Source organism: Calonectris borealis, chromosome 26 (genome assembly GCF_964195595.1).
Source record: "Calonectris borealis chromosome 26, bCalBor7.hap1.2, whole genome shotgun sequence".
Classification (NCBI taxonomy): domain Eukaryota; kingdom Metazoa; phylum Chordata; class Aves; order Procellariiformes; family Procellariidae; genus Calonectris; species Calonectris borealis.
In genome coordinates this window covers 5,563,879-5,576,934 of record NC_134337.1, presented here as the reverse complement: position 1 = coordinate 5,576,934, position 13,056 = coordinate 5,563,879, and the positions used below count along the sequence as shown (strand labels likewise).

The 13,056-nt window shown below is 42.0% G+C and overlaps 1 protein-coding gene across 2 annotated transcripts in view; it reads left to right on the top strand.

The window, feature by feature from the left end:
• Window positions 1-13,056, top strand: part of DSTYK (dual serine/threonine and tyrosine protein kinase) — a 28,291-nt gene that overhangs the window by 7,561 nt on the left and 7,674 nt on the right. For both annotated transcript variants that reach the window (XM_075174108.1, XM_075174106.1), the window contains exons 2-8: window positions 362-747; window positions 6,916-7,579; window positions 10,069-10,343; window positions 10,716-10,799; window positions 11,949-12,125; window positions 12,416-12,545; window positions 12,800-12,956. In XM_075174108.1, the coding sequence (XP_075030209.1) occupies window positions 362-747; window positions 6,916-7,579; window positions 10,069-10,343; window positions 10,716-10,799; window positions 11,949-12,125; window positions 12,416-12,545; window positions 12,800-12,956 (1,873 nt within the window). The remainder of the gene's footprint in view (window positions 1-361; window positions 748-6,915; window positions 7,580-10,068; window positions 10,344-10,715; window positions 10,800-11,948; window positions 12,126-12,415; window positions 12,546-12,799; window positions 12,957-13,056) is intronic.

Sequence of the window (13,056 nt, the reverse complement as noted above, 5' to 3'; positions counted from 1 at the left end):
TCGTTGTTTCAACCTTAACAACTGTTTCCTCTTGACTTTTAGGGCCTACCATTAGTCTTCACTAACCTGCTGAAGAGGGCTCTGTGTAAATGCTTTCCAGTGAAATAGGTGGGGAGAACAGTAACAAATTGTCTTAATGGCTTTGTGAGAATCAACCTACTGTGGACCTCTGTGTTGGTGCAGCAGAAATGCTGAATTGCTGACACTAGTTTCAGGAGACATAAGCAAATTCTTGGTGCTATGTGGGTTTCTTGGCGGGCTGTGGGGCAGCAATGTCTGAACTTTTGCATTCAGCTGGCTTAGAGATATGAGACTTATCGTTCAGCCAACCTGTTCTAATGCAGTCTGTCCTCAATTTTAGGGCAGAATTTCATTTCCTTCCCTCGCCATGAGGAAGAGCAACTCCAGCGGACTGTGAGCTGGCACCCTTGCCTTCTGATTCTTGGCCAGAACTGTAATGCCAAATGCCAGTTACTCAACATACTGCTGGGTGAGAAGCTGCTCCCTACCACCAAAATCAGCAATGAGGAAAATTGTAAGAGGCGACGGATCCGTTTCACACATGGGACGCAAACACGGATTAGCCTAGCGCTGCCTGAGCAGTATGAACTGGTCCATATGATGGCAGCCCACCAAGGGCATTGGGACACAATACCAGAGGAGGACTTAGAAATTCATGGGGACAGCGAAGATGCCGCTCACCGGATAGCGGAGCTGGAGGTCATGCTGCCGTACTCACTACTAAAGGTAACTAGGTGCCCATGTACCATTGTCATAGTGAACTTAAGATGTGACATTATAGTCCCTAATAAAGCTAATGGTGTAAACTCTCAAGCATAGGAATTTTTTTTTATTAAAGAGAAGCTGGAAGTCTGGTGTTGGATTTTAATTGGACATCACTGTCTATGCTTGTGTGCTCTTGTTTCAATGTTGACACTTGGCGTTATCATTCCTCTGTAATGTCTCCATCCATCTCAGAAGCCAAGCTTACTCAGCTGTAACTTCAAGTGTCTTCTAAAGTTTTATTCCAGTTTCAAGGTCATTCAGTTAGCTTTGCTGTCTGATAGTAACTAGAAGCTGCCATACTTTTTTATCTCTGTCCTGAAGAGCTTCTTGTCAGAAAAAAAGCTGCTTAATTCCAACATCTGATAAAATGACCTGACTTTATTTGAGAGGGTGACTTTTTACATTTCTGTAGTGTCAATGGAAATCGAAGGTGTTAAGAACAAGAAGGTGGGAGTCTGTTCTCAGTGCCGTTTCTAACATTGTTAGTATCTTGCTTTGTGATTTTCCTTTTACTTGTCCATAAAATGTGTCCCTGTCCTATGAGTGTTGCAGTTTAGTGTTTAGGAAATATCTTTAAAAGTGAGGGTTGTATTTCATAGCTTTTTATAGCTTCCATAAGCTTTCATTGCATTTCATATTTTACGTTGTGCCTTTGTTACTGTAGTATAATACTTCTGGAGCATTGTGTTTGGCAGTCGAATATTTGGAATAGATAATTAATGCTTAAATATAAATTGCTTAAGTGCAAAGAATATGATCTGTTGTCACATGAGTAAGAGTATGAACTTCATAGCTGAACAATAAAATAGCAAGGTAATTTTTTTCTGGAGATATGAATCGAGACATGATTGTAAATAGGCAGAAAATGAAGACCCAGTCTATCATCATCAGTTTGAAATATGTTTTACAAACCCAGTCTGTAGCTAAATTTAAGCCTATCCTAACAAGATCAGCTTGTTGATCAGCTGAGTCAATGCTATGTTGTAGTGTGTTTGTGGCTTCCAGTATCCACTGAAAGAGAACAGAAGTGCCATGTTTGTATAAACTGTATGTGAGGCATCCACTACTTTCCCAAAGAGCACCAGATCAGCTGCTGGTTCTGCAAAGTAAGTGCCTGTTCTGGATCTTCTGCTTGTAAAATCCTGCCGTGCTATGCATAAAAGAGTATTTAGCTTTACATTTATTTTACTTGGTTATGTTTTTATATGGGCCAGTTTAGACACACTGCAGCTTACAGCCCTTTTTCAGATTTCTCTGTGAGTGACAAAGATCTCTCTGTCTGGCTTTGGTTATATTTAGGACACTTAGATGAAAACAGCTACTCAGATTAATTTGAAAAGGGTTGGTGCAATAAAAAGCTCTTCCAATAGAAGGAGAGGGAGGGTGAATCACAGCTGGCTTCAGATTGTTTCAAAGGATTCCTTACATGAATTCAAGGGGCTAAAGGAAGAACAAAATTTTTGTAAGGCTAATGGCTGAACATAATGCATTTTAGCAGGTAATTGGGCTAGGGATAGCTTCCTGTTAGATTACAGGAGTCTGACCTCCTGTTGAGAGACCTGTGGTTTTTTCCACCCTTCTAGCTAATGTGCTTTCTCCAGCTCTGCTCAGCACATACCAAAACAACAAAATATCTGCTAGTCATGGACACTGCTTCTGTAACTAGTGGAATATATATCTGGAGCTATAATGGATGAGGTTTTTTTGGACACTATCCAAGGTTGCATGTCTGCAGAAGTACTTTGAAGGAACTTCTGCTTTTTCTTAACTTGTGAAACAAAACTAGGAGTCTAATAACAATTGCATGCTTGATGATAACATGATACTCAGTACAGATCTTAAGGATTTAGATTTTCCCAGGAACCAAATAATTTGGAGGCGCTCAGCACCTTTTGGGCAGAGGGGGAGGGAAATCAATCTGGATTTTACCCCACTTGTTACCTAGAATCCCAGTATTTTCATCTGTTTGTTTTTCTCCCAACAGCAGAGAGCTTATAAGTAGTACTGTGTTTCATGATAACCTTACATTCTAGATATTCAAACACCTTGCTAGCATTTGAAGAAACATTTGCGGGTCCTTATTGTGGACTTGAACAGTTATAGGAGATGAGAATTTTATTTGTGGATTTCTGTTTGAAATTACATTTGTTCCCCATAGTGAAGACACTGTCTACCAGTAGGCTGCCATCAAAGGAGCTGTCAGTGACTTCAGGACCTGGGCAGTGCTGTGCAGCTTTTCAGGCCTAAGCATCTCTTACCAAGAGATGTAATTGCACAGGCTGGCTTGGGCACCTAGATTACATGCTGCTGTTTTGTACAGGCACTTCATGCTGAATCATGCTTCTCCGTGCAGATACTTGTTTGCTAAATCCAAACTCGATAGCTATTGCTCTAGTAAAGAAAGGCTAAGTTGTTTTTAAGTTAACAGTATCCAAATATTAACAAAACTACTTTTTTTACTTGGAGATAAATTCAATACAAGTGTAGAATATACCACTTTTTAATATTGAACTGCCAGTGGAGCACCCTGAGGGTTTTTTTGTTAGTCTGGCTTCCAGGATGGGAGCATGCTTGCTTTTCTGTGTTACTGAAGGATGTCTTAATCAAAACTTGTTTCACAGAAAAGGGGGTGAGGAGGAGGGAGCCAAAAATTTCATTTGCATGGGTCGGCTGCTGTGAGAACACTACCTTGTGCTAATAGGTATGTGAACTTAGTTATTTTTAAACGTAAAATATTGGGGAGGGAAAAACTTTGGCAAAGCTGCTCTATTCCTTGGGGATCACTGTGCACAGGAATGCATCTAGGTCATGGGGAATAATCCATCTAGCCAGACAGATTATTAGATTTACAGTGGGAGTAAACAGTTGGCTCTCTCCCTAAATCTTATCAGTTGTGCCTGGAAGCTGAAACGAACTTCTCTGAAGTATTGGTTTTTGTCTAGATGGTGCAGCTGAATGGGAGGAGGGTAACAGGGCTGAAAGCTTCCTTTTTCATGCCTTTGTCTTGCTTTGTGCTTCATGTGACTTTGAGTCTCGGGCTGAAAAGTTTTAGCCAGGGCTTGTAGAGAAAGAAACATTTTCAGCTGCTCTGACAAAGCTGGAAAATGGATGAAGAAATGCAAAATGGTTCTATGAGCTGTAACAGAAGAATTGAATTAGTTTGGGTTTATTGTTGCATTTCTTCAGGTACTATAGCAGTGATTCAGGTCATATGAATTAGTAGTTGTTATAAGTAGCAAAGAATGTAGTTAAGTACCTATTGGGTGGTTATTTTAATGTACATCCTGCTTAAAACTTGGAAGAACGTGCCCTGATCTCCTTCTTGAGAGTATTTTTAATGTGTTTGGTTGTGGCGTTCATACAGAAAACTGAAAAGCTTTCACGTTGGCTGGGACACTTATCCTTCCACATAGCATCAGTTTATTTTGGGCTATGCTGAGGTGCTCCTGCCATGTAACAGCATCAAATACCTGAAGTCGTCTTCTTCCTTTTTCCTCTGTCCCTTTACACTGCCATAACTGAGCGTAGAAGATACTGAAAATGCCAGCACCATAAAATTATTCTTCCACCCATGTGAAACCTGTTCTCTATTTCTAGTTTTGCTGGCTTAGTGATATATCTTTTACAGGGGAAGAGTTCATGATCAGAAAGAGCACTGCTTCTCAGACTGTTTCGTGAGTGTGTACACCTCACAGGCTTTCTTGGGCTGGCCCTTCCAGCAAAGGTAAAACGAAATTTCCTGATGAAGTGGGGTTCAGAGTCATTGCACAAAATCAAAGCAATTATGTTCTGTAAAGGACAGCAGTGTTTGTTGGAGACCAGAGGTGTAGTTCAGTTTTCTTACCTGGGATTCTCTCTAAATTAGAGTTAATGAACTCCTGACTCAGATCACCATGGAAACAGAATAAACTGGCAAGATTTCAGAAAAATTGGGGGGGAGTGTGTGAAGAAAAAAAAAGTTCTAAGTAGAATCTAGGCATATATACGTACCTCGGATTAATAGGGAGGCAATGAAATTAGATCACATGTAATAAATGCAGTAACTGTCAGACTTCAGTGATTCACAGACTATTCTTGGAAGGCAGAGTACTAAAAGTGGCTTAGAAAAAGACTGAGCTGGGCCTTCAATCGTAATCTGCTTGGTAGGAACTTGGGTAAAAATCTGACTAAATTGGGTTAGCTTCTCAGCACCTCACTTAACTAAACGAACAGTGATTAAACTGCCCGAAGCCTAGCAAAATAGGACAAGGTCCTCTTGGGATGTAGCAAATAAATGCTTTCTAACTGATTTGGAAATGAGGAATTACCTGTTGACTTAGTAAAATGGCACATTTCAGTGGTCCGTGGATGCATTTAGTGAGACTCCACTTGTCTTATTATAGGTTGAGACCTACTTGATCCTTGATTTTATTTTTTGTTCTGGGATACGGGATGCAGTGGTCATCCTGACATTGCAAGTCTGAATCCATAGATGAGTACGTAGCGTGTTTGCACGGTATTCTCTTTAAACTGAATTCTTTCTATTACTGTTGACAGCACCTGTGCATCATATTTTAAGTGGCAGAGCTGTAACTCTGATATTTGCATACCTGATGTTCAGATTGCTAAGTGGGAAGCTTTGATATTTTAAAAAGGGCTGTTTAGTTACAGAGAACATGAATGAAGTTACTTGACAGCAATTTCATGCTCACAGCTGTCAGAAGTGATTGAGTCTGTTTATAGCAGTGTGACCATGTGAGAACCAGCTTAAAAATTTCAGGAATCCAGTGTGAGTCATAGGTATTCCCCATATAGGAAGACTTGATCCCTCATAGTATGAAGCTGCATAGACAGTTCTTAAACTTCTGTAGGACACTAAAAAAAAAAGGCAGGGGGGAGGGGCAAGAGATGTTGCTAATGCTCTTTGGAAGAGCCTGAGAGGCCTCTCTGGAAACAGAAGGACCAGTTGCACATGCTGTGTTCGGTTGTCTGTGTTGGTTTTCTTCCTGTCTCCTAGAGACAGCGCTGGCTTCCTCCTTTGTTTAGTTGCTGGCGTGAGTCATCCGTCCTGGTGAATATTGCAGCACTGCACACCCCGTTCTGCTCGACCTCTTGTGCATCAGACAGGTTTGAGTTCGGCCGGGGAGTCCCGTGGCAGTAATGACTTCCTGGTAGCTCCAAGAGCAGCTGGGAGATGTGGTCACGTCTTCAATTTTTCTGATGCAGAAAAATGATTGAAGAATTCCTAATTATCGCCTCCTGTTATGAGTTGGGAAGATGGCACTTAAATTCTGTCTTCAGTTCAAAGCCTTTCTTTCCTTATGTTAGTAGGGCAATAGACGCAATTCTAACACTGTTCTCACATACCCAAAGGTGAATCTTGTTTCTGTCCCTTCCAAGGAAGGAGACAGGTTTCAGAGCTGGCCCCACTTTAGTAAGAAGTGGTGTCAGCAGGAGCATATGACCAAAGCAGTGAAACTCTGTGTGGTAAGAAAATAAGTAAATAAATTACATCTCTTAGGTTTTAGTTGGATTTGAAGAAAGTCATAACTAAGCTTGTTGCAACCATCTGTTCCTCCTCGTCTGTCCTTTGGCTGTAAACTCTTTGGAATCGGTTACTGTGCTGCCTTTGTTTTGGCAGTAGTGGCTAGTGTAGTGCTTTCTACCGTTGGAAGCTACGCTGAAAACTGACAGCATGAATATCTCCTCAAAGAGCTGCGGATCTGGTAAACATCAGTGGGAGAGGTTGTTGCAAAATGGGGAAGCTATAAGCTAAAGGGTAACAGCTATTCTGCGACAGCACTTACCTGGGAAACTTGTTCTAAGTTTTGTTCTGAACTAGGCTAAAACTCAAAGGCACTTAGTACAAAATACGAGTTTTGGAGTCAGTGGGCACTAATCCGTGTCTGGCTGCATCCCTGCGAGAGGGCTGTCATAACTTTGCAGGTAGGCTATATACTAAAGCATAAGTATATTCTATAGGCTATATACTAAAGCATGATGCTGTATGTGAGACTCCGTAACTGTTCTAAAGGGTTTGAATGTTTCTGGTTTTGCACTTTGTGAATGAATTACAGTGCACTTCTGCACGTATCAGTTTTTAAATGATCTGTACAAACCTTTTTTTTTTTTAACTTCCTCGCTTGCTAGGAAGTGGATGTTGTGGTAGCACCATGCCGTGGATTCCAGTCTGCTGAAGCCACCTTGGGAGAGTACGTGAACCAAGTCTTGCCTGTTGTCATCTTTGCCATCAGCGAGGCTGAACTTTCTTCATCAGATGAGAATGAACTGCGCGAAATCAAAGAGAAATTCTCTTTGCCCATTTTCTTCTTCAAAGTGCCAGAGTCGGGGGTTGAGCTGATCTCTCCCAAAAAAACTGGTAATGAAAAGTCCTCCCTTTACTGCCAGCTGATGGACTTGGAGTACCTGAGTACCAACCACTGCAGCTGCGGGGCACCCGGTCCTGATGCTGATGCCCAGAGCATGCTGGTGGAGCAGTTTGAGAAGCTCCGTCTCCTAAGCACTTTTTCCAGGCAGGTGCTTCAGAAGCATCTCGTGGAAGCAGCTACCAGTTTAAATGAGGTGCACTGCCGCTGCCTGAACATCTTCATCAATCAGGCTTTCGACATGCAGCGAGACCTGCAAATCACCCCCAAGAGGCTGGAGTATACCCGCAAGAAGGAGAATGAGCTGTATGAGTCTCTGATGAATATTGCCAACCGCAAACAAGAGGAGATGAAGGACATGATCATAGAGACTCTTAGCAATATGAAAGAGGAGCTCTTGGAGGATGCTGCTAATATGGAATTCAAAGGTAACTACTGGCAGGAGAGTAACGGGAACGAAGACATTGGGGGCTTTAAAGGAGTGGCAGAGTAATATTTGCTGTCTGCTGAGGGACGGTTGAATGGCAGTCTAGACAAGTGACTTTGCAAGAAAATTCAGAACTAATACACGAAGGATTTTTCTGTAGTGTCTCCTGGGTAAAAAGCACTGTCCTTAAATGAGAAGCCTGAACATATTAAGTCTTGATTTCTTATAAATCAGACTTTTTCCCCCAGACCTTGCTGGATAGTTCTGGGTTAGGGTATTTTACTTATCTGCTTTAATGCCCTATTCTGCCGAAGAAGAAAATAATTCTCAACTTTGCCTCAGCGGTTGTGTTGAGACTTGGGAATAAATCTGTCTGAAGAAAAAAATCTGTTTGAGTTTTAGTGGTGAAGGCTTGATTTGTACTTTCTGCTTGATTTCTTTGTCTGAGGGAGATTTGCGTAAGACTTTTGGGTATAGAACCTCCTAAAATGAAATCCTAGAAGGTAGGTAAGATTTTCCTTTTAAAAAAAATCAACACAACATATTGTGCTCCTGAGGGTTACGCTTGGCATTTAGTGTGTGTTTTTTGGGAGATGTAAGAATTCTCACTACATCTTCTAGTACCAGAACTTCCAGGAACACAGAAGCTGGAAGCATACAGAATGATGTGTAAACTGCAAAGGATGAGAGGCTATCCAAATTTTGCCTGCAGGAATACGTGGTCTGTCATAAACATCAAAGTGAAGATTTGTAGGTTGATAACTCCACAGCTCTCTTCTCTGCTTGCTAAGCAGAGGTTTACCATAACAATCGTTTCTGTTCTAAGGAAATGCAGTTCACTGGGCTGATAGGGAAAGATTTTTTCTGTTTAAAATAAAATCAGAAATAACTCTAGGTTATATGTTTAGAAGAAATTATTTTTTGTGAATTGAGTGCTCTTCTGAGGCATGAGAGAGGTGAAAACTCTAATTTTGTTTGTCTTGACTGACTTCCTCCCAATTTCAAATTGGAGTGTTATCTCCCGGGACGAAGAGGAGAAATGATAGATTATGTTTAATCCTGCAGGTTAGGATCTGGATCTTTTTGCTTCTGCAGGTGGGAAGTGGATAAGATCTTTCCTGTTTCTTGAAATGTTTGCTTTGTAGTGCCCATGCAAAATGTCATCCTCATAAATAGCTTGTTTTAATTGCAACATTAACCTATTTGCATGCTGCAAAAAACCCCAACAAACTGGCATACACTAAGGGTATAGCGAGTGTGTTAATTCTACCTGTTCAGGGCTGCTATTGCTCCATTATCAGGACAGGTAATAATTCCTGTGTTCTGTCTGTCCCACTCTTTACAGAGTTGGAGCACTGTAGTGCCCGAGTTCAGGATTCTGTATGTGCAGGAATATGTTTAGGGGCAGCACAAGCGAAAACACCTGCAGTAAATGTGTGTATATGTTTATATGCACAACAAATATCACTCAGAGTACTTAGAATGTAGAATCATTTTGGCTATCAGTATTTGAAGTAATATCCTAAAAGGAGGAAGATGTTATTTTGAGGAGCTAATGCCATCTGCCGATCATTGGATTTGTTTTAAGTACACTAGCCTGTTGTTGGCCGAAATCCAGAGACAAGATCTTCAGCTCCTGGTGCTGCTCAGAGTGGTTACAGTGCGTGAGCAGTGATTGCTCAGGGTTGTTTAAAAATACCAAGTGGTAATCAACCTCTTCAAGGTACCAGGAAAAAAAATTCATGTAACCGGCGTGGCTGTTACATCACTTTAAAACATTCAACATCCAGCAGTGCTTATGGATTGCAGTGTGGCCTGGAAGAATTTCCTGATCTGTACTTCTTTAGTTAGAAAGACAGCTTTATGCTTCTGCCCTTTAATTTTTGAGATGATAGTTGACTTGTCATCACTGTACGACTGTAAACCTGTAGTAGCTACAGAATGTTTGTATAGAGTCTATCAGGTGTTAGAGTTGAGTATCCTGTGAATTTGAACACCAGTGAATGGAAGCAAACATCAGAATATTTTCCACCTTGGTCAGATGTGATTTTTAGCTTCCCTGAAACTGGAGTACCAGATGTGCATTCCTGGAGCTATTCTAATGCTTTAGTACTTTCTATGAGAGAATACCAAATTACTCAAAATCTGTAGGATTGGTTTTGGGACCTCTGTAAAACTGGCATTGTGGCATTAGACACACAGACTGGCAAAAATTTAATCCTTTGCAATAGTCAGTATGTGTTCTTCTGTTGCTCATGGGTCTCTTTGTATGACTTAGAAACACTGTTGGCTTCAGGTTATATCATCTGGGTCTAAAGTAATGAACCTCTGAAGGAGCAAAATAGTGGAAGAGCGTTTGGAGCAGAAGCTGGCTGGACTGGAGCTGTGCTGTAGCTCCTTTGCAAAACACTCAAAGCAGCTCTCGGTAGCCATTGTTGCAATAGTGATATGTCGAGTACAAAAGATGCCTCTTTCTTTTCTTTTACGCAGATATCATCATTCCTGAGAATGGGGAACCTGTTAGTTCCAAGGACATAAAGTGTTGTATTAAGCAAATTCAGGAACTGATTATTTCTCGATTAAACCAAGCAGTTGCCAACAAGTTAATTAGTTCAGTGGACTATCTACGAGAGAGCTTTGTAGGGACTCTGGAGAGATGTCTGAAGAGCCTGGAGGAGTCTTGGGAGGTTTCAGTACATCCTGCAAGGAGTTTAGAGAAGTCAAAGGATGTTTCTGTACACATCACAAGCAATTATCTCAAACAGGTATGGTGGCTTAAATGGCTGTCTAGAATATTCTTAATAATCGTCTTTATCCTGATCCAGCAAGGGTGGTAGGAGCCTGAGATGCTCCGTGAAATTAGAGGAACACAGCTCTCAAGTATGTGTGGGTCTGGTGTCGTTAAGGGAGGTGCTAAAGCTGGGGAACAGTCACTTAAAGGCCTAGTACTTACCTTTCCTAAATCAGATTACAGTCTAGAAATACCTATGAGCTTAATACGATAAATGAATTGAACCAAGTGAATCATGGAGTATCCCATATAGTGTCCATTTTTTCGTTTTCAGAGGGTCTAGCAAATTTTATAGTGACTATAGCTCGCAAAGTTCCCATACTTTCGTTTTTCCCCCGCTTTCCAGATACTAAACGCAGCCTATCATGTTGAAGTCACTTTCCACTCTGGCTCAACAGTAACCAGGATGCTGTGGGAACAGATCAAACAGGTATGGGCATCTTTATCATTTTTCTAGTACGTGTCACTGTATAGTGAAATGCTTTTGGAGCAAAGAATGATGTGAATACTCACAGCTGCTCTCTAAATTTTGGCTCTGGGCACATGCATTGGAAAGCTGTTGCGTCCCCGCTCAGCACTAAGGCTGTGTGTATAGTTTCTTCCTGAGGATGCTAATATTTAATTTAAAGCAAATACCTCTTTAGTGTTTTCTTCCTGTTCTGAAACAGCAAAGGAATGATGATCAGCATTTTGAAACTCTTGCTGTTTATGTTTTGGGTAACTGGTTGTTTATTTGGGCTTGGGAATTTCTTGTGGGCTTTTTTACTTGTTTGTTTTGCAATGTATTCACTCTTCTCCCTCCAGAGCAGATTTCCTCAGGTCTTTGTTTTAAATTTCTGTCTGTTAAAGCATTCATCTTTCTACAGTTCCTGCTCTGAGCTGTTGATGACCTTTACTGCCTTCTCCCTCTTGAGATTCCTTGTATGAATGGGTGAGAGGAAGATGAGTTTTTCCCAAATAGGTGCAGTGCAGACTGGTAACAAAGCTTCAGATTTCTCCTTCAGCCTGGGAGAAGGATCCAGACTGGGTGTGCAGCAGCTGGATTTCTGTGGCTTCTAATGAAGGGCGGGGCAGGGCATCTTAATCACCCAGCAATTTAAAGGAAGTGGTGCATACCAACACCTAGGATTTCTGCACCTTGACAGCGTGTCCGTCCAGCAAAAAGCTGCTTCACTGTAGCTTTCACCAGTTTAGGAACATCTCTTTTCCTGAGTCCCTGGGTTACTGCTTTTGCTGCCGGTTCTTTCAGCCTACAGGCTGCACCACAACTATGTGGTTTTCCAAGTGGTGGCTGTCTAGCTATGTGTGTTCTTGGTCAGACGTGAAAGGATGATTGGCTTGTAGGAATGAACTGAGCAGATATTCAGAAAAATCAAATCTCTTATTTAGTGTGCATGGACAACAATATTGTGATCAATACCTCTAAATTGTTAGTAGTTACTGTAAGGTAATTATTTAGCCCGATTCTGTGTGCAGATGACTGTGCATTATTACAAGGTATCTAAGCAGTCCGAGTAAATTGACTGACCCTTTGCTTTTTTTTGTGCTAGTACCTTAATTCTGTTTCCCGTTTTACTAGATAATCCAGCGGATTACATGGGTCAGCCCACCTGCCATCACCAGTGACTGGAAGAGGAAAGTTGCTCAGGACGCTATTGAGAGCCTCAGTGCGTCCAAGTTAGCCAAGAGCATTTGCAGCCAGTTCCGGACCCGGCTGAACAGTTCCCATGAGGCTTTTGCAGCTTCTCTGCGACAGGCGAGTGTGTGGAGCTGTTAAGAAGGAGGTCTTGTTTTGTACATTGCCACTTACGGAAAGAGGATTTTTAATTGCAGAGGTAGCTAAAAGAGCAGCTCGTGCAGTTAATGCTGCCATTCTGTAGGTAGAAGTGGCAGAGCTGATGTGAGTGCCCTAATACAAGGTCCTATTTTTAAACTAGGCATGCTGTAAGTAGGATCTCTACACAGTTGTGGAAGGGCCCTCAACCTCATTACCCTAGGGCTTAAAAACCAGGCAGGGTTACAGTGTGTATGTGATCTCTCTTGTAGTTAGAAGATGGCCATTCTGGCAGGCTGGAGAAAACAGAAGACCTGTGGCTGAAGGTGCGGAAGGATCATGCTCCTCGGCTAGCACGACTCTCGCTGGAGAGCAGGTCCCTCCAGGATGTGCTGTTACACGGTGAGCCTTGCGCTTGATGTTCTCTGTATTATCTTCTGCTCCCTCCTTCTGAAGCAGTCAGTGGGTGTAAAGGAGTAGGAGGGGTGTTTTGCTTTTCACTCAGCTACTTCAGTGAGCCTTCATCTGACACACACTGAGTACCTTGAATTGTGCAGCTGTTGGCCCATGAAAAGCTCTGGGCTGCCAGCCTGGTAGTCTACGGGAAGAAACAAACATGTTTTAATGTGGAACTAAATGGATGTTGTGCCTTACAGGCAAACCAAAGCTGGGCCGTGAGCTGGGCCGAGGACAGTATGGCGTCGTCTATCTGTGTGACAGCTGGGGAGGGCATTTCCCATGTGCACTGAAATCTGTTGTTCCTCCCGATGAGAAGCACTGGAATGACCTTGCACTTGAGTTTCACTATATGAGGTGTGTATCGTAAGTGCTTTTCTCATTCGACAGGGATCTCCTCAACTTCACTACTGCAAACAAACGCTATTTGCATTAGCATAGGCAGAACCTTGCTTCC